We start from the raw sequence: 9,321 nt of genomic DNA, 5'->3' as shown, positions 1-9,321 counted from the left end.
TACGGTTATACCTGTAAAAATTACCCACATTTTTTTATATAAAAAACTACCAGGCATCTGGTGAGGACATCGGCATTCTTCCCTCGAGGCGAGCCCTCCCGACCTGGCGAGTAGCGACCTGGGCAGCAGTAGAGGAGCATATGCGCAAGGAGAGCCGGTTCCGGCGAGCGGCGAGCCAAGCGGTCGCCCCGTCTAAGAAAATATATCAGAAGACCTTAGCCAAGTTAAAAATATATCAGAAGACGCTCTAAGAAAATTAGTTACGGTTATTCTCGTTAGTTATTTCCTAAACATAGTTAAAAATATCAAAATTAAAAAAAATAAGAGATACGAGAGCATCATTTGGGTCCTTCCTCTAGTCTTTGGCAGCAATTCCGATGTTACGTCAACAAAATCAGTCCGCCAAACACCATTTTCGGGATTAAGGGGCTTAATTGACCGGGATCAATAAGGTCAGGGTCTGAAATTCAGTGATTCAAAGTTTAATGTTTGATTCAGACTTTTCTCAAACAAAAACATGCAAGGCAGAAAAAAAGAGAGTCCATAGTCCATACGCGACAAGAGAGCTAAATATTGATTAGCGGAAGGCGATTTTTGCAACGATTGGACGGCCAGATTACAGAGCTCTACATGATCACGAATTCACGATGGAGTCATAGGCTCTGGACGATAACACGCGCGCGGGCACGTTCATATCTCGCGATCGGCTCCTTCGATTCGACGAGTCTTTCTATCAGCAATCGACCGCGTACGTCTCACCGGCAGCATGACGGCCCAGCTAGCGCCAACCGGCCCGTGGGCCGACCTCCCGCCGGAGCTGCTCAGCGACGTCTCCAGCCACCTGCACGACGCCACCAACTTCGTCCGCTTCCACGCCGTCTGCAAGCCCTGGCGCCACTCGGCGGCGCCGACTTCGTTCCTGCCGTGGCTTCTCGCGCCGTGCAAGGGCCAGATCTTGCACTCCGTATGTGGCTCCGGCCTCAGCCTGCCATTGCTCCAATCGAAGAGATCAGAGAAAGGCTAGCCGCGGACTCCAAACAAGAACCAAGATCTCGTCCCTGGACAGCATGCAGCAACATACACAATCCCAGACGTGCAGAAGTATCCAAGGGAGTGCAGACAATCACAGAACATGTCAAAACAAACATTTCAGAATACTACACTCCGCATCCAATGAATAAAGTAGCCAGTCCCGTAAATATGTTTGCAATGAAACAGAATATGAAAGGCGACAGCATATGCAAGGTCATTCCCCAAAAATCGGGAAGATGTGTATTACATTCAGCACCTGTACAAACTTGAACTTGGTTAAAACATTTATTCTTTCATAACAGAAATTAGAGATCTTACATTTACGAATAGATAAATTCGAGTAGTTCATCATCCTCTGGCTTCGATCCATTCAAGAATGGTTGTTGTACTTGAGTCAGCTTAGGGCAGTCAGATATTTCTACATAATATATGGACGAAAGAGCATGCATTGCTCCTATAGAGGATAACTCCGGGCAGTCACGGATAACCAGATATTTGAGTTTGTTATTTGTGCTGATCGAGCTTAATTGAATAGACTCCATGTTAGGGCAGCATTCCAAATCCAGAAGGGTGAGAGAGGTGGTGTTCTTTAAGCAGCCAGGAAATGACCTGTCAAGCCCACCACAATTGTAAATAGAGAGTCGTTGGGTTGAATGGGGCAAAACCATTTCTCTTGGGCACTCCAACTTCCAGCAGTGATGGATCTTCAGGTCTTGAAGGCAAACAAATCCCACAAAATTGTGGACAGGTAGTGATGCTAGACTTTCACAGTGCACAAGCTCTATCGATCTGAGAGATGGCAGATATCCTGGGGACAAGAGCTGGTCAACATTTGTCAGACTTCCACATCTAACAAGGCGTAAACTAGTTAGGCGTATGAGGGGGAGACGTGCAATGCCATTGCTACTGCGGCTTACTGCACGCCTCAACCTGTCATCACCAGTTGAACCAGCTGCCGTACCATCAGCAGAAGTAATAGACGCTTCAACTGATAAACATCCCAGTGAGCAACATTGGAAAAATTCTAAGATTTTTAATGTTGGTAGGTTTTCTGGCTTTAGCCAACTAGGAGAAGCATGGCCCCCAAACCCTCGGACCATAAGACATTCAATTCCTGAAGGAGGATGCAAGCCTTCAAGCACATAGTTCTCATCACTTTTCAAGTGCAAGGAGATATGACCTCGCCACTGTAGGATTAATACTTTAAGGTATTGCTTGTCAACAAGCCTAGCCTCAGCAGCTTCTTCCCGACTCTGCACGTTAACCAAAGACATGATATGTAGTGTTCCACCGAGCAGACTCATGTCCTTCAACTCACCAATTCTCCTACCAGTCACCGTTCCAACTTTGAAATAGCTCAAGTTCCGTAAAGAAGACAGATTTCCAAGCCCACTTATCTTAGATAACTTCATAGAGGCTTCCATTGGCAGCGAAAGACAGCGCAGGTTGACTAGTTTTGTTATGCCTTCAGGAATTGTTCGCAAACTTGAACAACTGGCATCGAGAACTTGTAGGCTGCAGAGGCACTCGATTTTGTTAGGTACTTCTTGAATACTACTTTCAGATATATCAAGACAGCGAAGATGATTCAGCACACAAATGCCCTCAGGTAGCTTTTCCAGGCTGCAACCTTTCAGACTCAAAAAGAGGATGTTGGAGAGCTGACTGAACCATGAAATCTCAATAACGAATCTGGTTCCAAGCCTAAGTGAATGCAGTTTATTCAGATGGTGAAGAGTTGTGACATTTGTTAATCTGCTCTGAGCTTCACTGTCTGACTCGATTGACATATGGCGAACTGTATGTGACGTAGTCCTCTGGTTCTGGTAGCTAAAGTTTTGCATCAAAAAGCACTCACCTACTGAAACAGGCTGTGCCATTTCACAGATCAAGTCATGCATTACGTATCTACCAAGTCCAGGGAATTTGGGATCATCTTGAAACAGGAACCGGCTTCTCAAATCATCCAAATACCTATTGCCCGTATCTTCAAGGCAGATGCTTCCTTCTTGTGCAACAAAGCCCTGTGACACCCAAATGTCAACTATCTCATCTCTTCTGAAGCTATAATCTTTCGGATAAATAGAACATAATCTAAAGCATCTCTTGAGTTCCTGTGGGAGATACAAGTAGCTCAGCTGAAGGGCCGGTAATATATCATTTCTTTCATACGATAGCTCCCACAATTCGTTGTTCTGGATACCCCTCCAATGTTGTTCTGTCAGATTGTCATTCAGCAAGCGTCCGAGAGTTTTGGCTGCCAGAGGAGAGCCGCACAAACTAGAGACAATGCTCCGACCAATGTCTTGCAGCTGAGGATATGACTCTGGGGACTCTCTACCGAATGCACACTTCTTGAAGAACTCCAAAAATATATCAGTAGGCAGGCCTTCAAGTTTCACAGGCTCAATGGTGGTGACATATTCAGCAACCTTCAGAGATCTAGTGGTCACTAGGATCATGCTGCCTTTACGCCCATATCTTAGTGGCGCTGAGAATCCCCGCCATTCCTGATTGGCATTGGGCCATACATCATCCAGCACAAGAAGAAACTTCTGGTCCATCAACTCCTCCATCAATTTCATTTGAAGATTATCTAAACTTGGTGGTGAATAAAATTCTTCCGTGGTGATGGATAATATGGTCTCTTTTCTCTTTTGGTTGAGAACCTGAATGATCTCTTTCGTTATCCTTCTCTTGTCAAAGAGATCGGAAACACAGACCCATATCCTTACATCAAAGTGGGTTGTCACCCTTGAATCATTGTAGACTAGCTGAGCAAGCGTAGTCTTACCGACCCCACCAATGCCAACAATCGGCAAGACAGTAGGATCCTCCATGCATGGCTTGTCATCGTCAATGACAAGTTTGGCTCCACTATTCTCTCCTTTCATTCTCTTAGCTGTTAGACCTTCAATGAAGGTATGGGTCCGTGTTGCAGATCTATAGTTGGTGGGCGGCACGCCTAACAATGCAATCACCTTGTCCCGTTCTTCGTCACGTCCAAACACCATGGGCTCTGTGATCATTGAACTCGTCTCTGGCATGAGCTGCTTGCCAAGTTGCACCGGCTCAACATTAAAACCCATAAGATCGAGCATCCTCTCAATCTCAGCCACAACCTTGTCAAGCTTACTCTGGGCTTCCTTTACCCTTGTTTTGCTACCGCTGATCAAACCCTTTGCAATATTAAGAGAGGAAGAAATAAATTGACCTGCCCTGCTTCGGTTTGTGTCCTCCATCTTCTGTCGCAGCACCTGGTCATCGAACTTGCGGAGAAGGTCCTCAGAGTCATAGGTGGTGTTTTTGAGCTCCAAGAGAAGTTTTTCCAGCTCCTTGTCCTTGAACCTGCCCCACTCAGCACGATCGATGAGGACACGGGCCCTCGGCAAGCTGGTCCGGAGGTGGGATAGGTCGTTGCTCAGCTGGATTGCTTCCAAGAAGCTGGTCCCTACTGACATGATCCATTGCACAGTGTCCATGGCCGTCGTCCTCTCCAGTTCCTCTGTGAATATTGCTCTGCTGAGAAGAGTAGGTGGAAAAAAAATCTTAGTGGGAAATATGTGATAGTTAAACAGAACTAGGTTAAGTGCTGTATTATAGGAATGGATGTTCAGTATTCTTGTCCTACACCGCTTTGGACTATCTGTTGTCTTGCAACGTGTCACTGTCATGGAACCAAGTTGGAGTATTTAAGCTAACAAAGAACCAGTCGAAAAGGTCAGGTGAACAAATGCGATGTACGTAGCAGTTTTAGATTCCATTTGCACAAAATTTAGGTGTGACTAGAGAACAAGCACCCTCCGAAACTTAAGCTGACAGGCAAGAATCTGCCACTGCTGGTTTAAAAAAAGATGCGAGTTCAATATGAATCCCCACTTTATTGTAAAGAAACAGGGATAAAAGTTACAACCATTCAGCAGTCATCCGAGGAGAAAAGTTAAGCAAAAGTAACGAACGAAGTACCATCAGGACTGAAGAAAACTCACTCATCATTTTCCTTTTGTCATATTTGCAGATCATGGACTCTAGACTCCAAAGCTAGTGACAAAATCCATGGTCCATGGCGGCATTCCGTCAAACATGTTGCACGCATGTCCCTGTCTGCACTCTGTGGACAGCACTTTACAAATGGATAGCAAGCCAAACAGTCATGAAATCTGCCAGCGCTGTAAGAACTATAGGAGCGAAAGTGAGCCTTCGAGAGTTCATGATCAACCGGCAGCCCGCAGAACATAACATTGAGACTTACTGACCAGTCAAGAATATTGCAGTGCAAGTTATCTAATGACCACTCCACTTTCGGTCAAAAAAATGACCACTCCACCTATAGAGATCACATCTATAGGTTGAAGTTGTGTGTAGAACTTCTAATGTAGTTGCATGTCGGAATTCTTGTATTGCTGACTTATACTCCCTCTGTCCCATATTAAGTGACTTTCTATTACATGTATCTAGACGCTTCTTAGGCATAGATACATTCATATTTGGGCAAATTTGAGTCACTTAATATGAGACTAAGAAGCGCCTAGATACATGTAATAGAAAGTCACTTAATATGGGACGGAGGGAGTACAATACATAGATGATCTATTTAGTTCACATTTTCCTTCGGAAGATTACTTAAAGATCCCGGGATAGTCAAAATTGATAAAGTAGAAATGCCCTGCATAGGAAACCAACGTACTGAAATCTGAATTTGCAGTTGAATACAAAAATTTTGTGATCCGAACACATAGCCTAGCCAAAGTAAACTACAGCCATTATGCGAGAACAAACCCAGGCGTGGAGAATATCCAAAAGAGTGCGGACATCACAGAACATGACAAAACTACTCCGCGTCCAATGATTAAAGTAGCCATTCCGTAATAGTCTGGCAATGACATATGAAATCCAAATACAGCAACGTTTCCGTAAGAAGAAGAATCATCTGACCTCGAAATCCCGGGGCCGGCATTTCGTCGAGCAGGTCTTGCGCATGCCGGGCACAGGGCTGGACGACCTCGGTTGCGGAAGGCGCACACCCCGTGCCGAACGAACCGCATCCCTTCGCAAGAAGAAGGCGACAGGGAAGGAAGGGGGTCTGTACTAGCCATCACCGCCGCGCTCGCCGCGGGCGAGACCGGCATAGCAGTAAGCAGCGGGCATCGGCTGATCGGCAAGCGCCTTGTGAGTTGTGACCTTGTCCCACACCAACCGACAAAATTTCAACCTCCTGTGACTGTGACTAATGGGTCCCACTGCGGTACCCTAATACAGGACAAGTTGGAATTCAAGAAATCTGGCCAAGACAGAAGAGAAAAGACATGATACTCTTAACTTTGACCCAAGTGAACATCACAAATTCAGCTCATACATAACCAGACTAGTAAAAGTATATAGATATTTTTTTTATAGAGTGAGGCACCAAAATGCGACCTTCGAGAATCGAACTCCGTCGAGCTGCATACCTTGTTGGCTGACCACAACTGCTCTTTCATAAGCAGTTTGTCTTTTTCTATAAAAAAAGAGTAACTCTGTCAGATAAACATTGTACTCACTCCGTCTCATATTAAGTGACGAAATATTACATGTATCTAAACGCCTTTTAGGTATAAATACATCCATATTTCAACAAATTTGAGTCACTCAATATTGGACTGAAGGAATACTAGAATTCATTTTATTGCTAATCCTATGTTTTATTTTTAACTTAAAGGGTGAAGGAACGATTTGACTCATCTCACATGATAAATAAGTACTCATCGATAGTTGGCTGATGTCAGACCACTGAAGTTCATCAAGACCCTCTTTAACCCAAGCCTGCCAATGTCTTGTATATATAGTCGTATGGCTATTGCGGTTGGATTGGTGAAGCGAGGCTAACCTCTAGCTATCTATGGAGTACTCTCTCCGTTTCTAAATTTTTGTCGTGGTTTTAGTTTAAATTTGTACTAAAATTATGACAAAATTTAGGAACAGAGGGAGCGGTAATAATTAGGTGCAGGAGGAGGAAGCTGATGTGTGACGCCGATATCATATAGTAGGAGTGAGATGCATCGGGGACACAGATTTGAGTGAAAGAACGTGAGTTCCACTTGGAAGCGTGACGAGCGTACGTCAGCTTGGTGTGCTGTAAGGAACATGAAAGTGGACAGGCTAATTAATTAAGGCTTCCAAATGTCTGCTCTCCAGTGTCGTTTGATCGAAACCGTTGGAATCTGGTTTAGTCCAAGTTAATTTCATTTTCTATTCATGTCTACACAGAACGTGAGTAGTCAGTTGCAGTACTCAAGTTAATTTTAGCTAGCTTGGTGTATGAAAATTTCATAGGAGTGGGATGCATTGGGAATGCGAGTTCAGGTTGATGTGCAAATATGCAATGGAATCACGACTTCAACCTGGAAGCCACGATGATCCTCCGCTTGCAAGAAAACGTACCGTACCCGAACACCAGGAGTTGGACTGAGAGTCGAGACACCATGACACCATACATAGGTTCTTTATGTTGTGTTGATCATGGTGCACTGATGAAACACACTATTCTATACCGTACATAGGTTCATTATTTTATCTCACGAACATACTATAGGTGTTGTAAACTTAAATGCGGAAGAAAAAAATTAAAAAGTATCTGGCCTTCACTGTGGGTCATCTCTTTGCATTGTAGTAGCACCTAACATGATAAATATTCTGACAGTATATATGTGGGCATTCAAGGATGACATTGAGGGTCACAAAGTCATCGAAAGTGAGATGAAGTATTAAAAGTCTAGCTAGGAGTGGGGTGCATTGCGAGAATGCTGAGTTCTACCTTGCTTGACAGCTCTTGGATTGGTAAACGGTTAACACTTGTTAGCTAAAGCTCTTGCAGTAGTCCAGTATACTACAGATGCGTCGGGGATACGAGAAGTGGGATGAAGTGATGTTGTAGTAGGAAGGACTGGGATGCATCGGGAACACAAGTTTGAGTCAAAGACAAAACACTTGAGTTCTGCTTGGAAGCATGACGAGTATCACCTGCATATATTGTTAGAAAATGAAGGTTTACATGCTAAGGCCTCTAAATATCTGCTCCCCCATGGGCCATGGCATAGCTACTCTCAAATCTTCTTTTCCCAGTGACACCCAACTACCCAAGATGTAAGCAAACGACTGCGTCTGAAAACCACCTGATTTGGATGATATAAAATAGCGTGCACAGTATTTTCTTTTCCAAAAGTTAGGATTTAAAATAGCCAAAATCGACCAGCAAAGAACGGTAACCGCAACCAAAATCTACATTTAAGCTTCCTATCAAGTACTGTATCAACACTCTTTACCCAGTTGTCAAACATATTTGATATACTTCATGCTGGACGTAAGAGCCGATCATACCCATCACAAATTGCTACTGCTTCAAAGGAAAAGGAATCTGACTCCGCCTATATATACATTATTGCATCCCCTTGAAGCAGATAATTCCAAACCAAACTTCACAGCTAAAGTTTCAGCCATCGATGCACCCGCCACATGTGAAACAGGGGGCGCACCACGCACCCGGCAGCTATAAAATGTCCATTCTGGCCGGTCCCTGATAATTGCTCATGTCGCTCCCGATTCAGAAGTTGAATCATACAGTAGGCCGCATCTTAGTTTCACGAACCTATCTCATCGGGCTTTCTCCATTTCCGTGCACCCGATAGCCTTAGCATGTCAACATTCACCACTAAAAAGTTCAGATCCACCTCTTGTATACTTCCTCCGTTTGATAATTCTTGTTGAAATATTACATGTATTAAGATGCTTTTTGGAAATGGATACATCCATTTTTCAGCAAATTTGAGATAAGAATTATGGAACGGAGGGAGTAGCTTCTACGGCCTAAGAGGGTGCAGCAGGAGGTAGCTAGCTTGGTGTATGAAAATTTCGTGGAAATGGGATGCATTGGGACTGCGAGTTCAAGTTGATACACAAATATGCAATGGAATCACGACTTCAGCATGGAAGCCATGATGATCCTCCGCTTGCAAAACAGACACAATTGGACATGCTGAGGAGTAAGGAGTATTATGTAAATATATTGCGTTGTTGTCTGCTTGATTTATATCTTGCAGAAGAAGCGTTTGTCAGCTACGTTAAACTAGCGTTCTTAGATTAAAAGAATCACTTTCTTAAAGTTTGACAATTTTGACCAAATTTATAAAAAAAATCTACCAACGCTTAAAACTAATTTATAGTTTTATTAAATCCGTCATGATATACATATCTTCATAGCATACTTATTTGATATCGTAGATGTCATAGCATACTTATTTCATATCATAGATG

At 43.7% G+C, this 9,321-nt stretch overlaps 1 protein-coding gene across 6 annotated transcripts; it reads right to left on the bottom strand.

The window, feature by feature from the left end:
- Positions 1–1,217: 1,217 nt before the first annotated feature.
- LOC100842989 (putative disease resistance protein RGA4) lies at positions 1,218–6,299 on the bottom strand. 6 transcript variants are annotated; one of them, XM_024455379.1, is made up of 3 exons: positions 5,968–6,106; positions 5,022–5,210; positions 1,218–4,554 (listed from the first exon to the last, which is right to left on the bottom strand). In XM_024455379.1, the coding sequence occupies exon 3, from the start codon at positions 4,512–4,514 to the stop codon at positions 1,353–1,355; it is 3,162 nt and encodes a 1,053-aa protein (XP_024311147.1). In that variant the 5' UTR covers positions 4,515–4,554; positions 5,022–5,210; positions 5,968–6,106; the 3' UTR covers positions 1,218–1,352. The 6 variants fall into 6 exon arrangements, with proteins under 6 accessions (XP_024311147.1, XP_010238515.1, XP_024311146.1 ...); XM_010240213.3 differs by having other exon boundaries at positions 5,022–5,143; positions 5,968–6,102; XM_024455378.1 differs by having other exon boundaries at positions 5,022–5,698; positions 5,968–6,084.
- Between the last annotated feature and the right edge of the window lie 3,022 nt (positions 6,300–9,321).

Source organism: Brachypodium distachyon, chromosome 4 (genome assembly GCF_000005505.3).
Source record: "Brachypodium distachyon strain Bd21 chromosome 4, Brachypodium_distachyon_v3.0, whole genome shotgun sequence".
Lineage (NCBI taxonomy): Eukaryota > Viridiplantae > Streptophyta > Magnoliopsida > Poales > Poaceae > Brachypodium > Brachypodium distachyon.
This window is presented reverse-complemented; position numbering and strand designations above follow the sequence as displayed.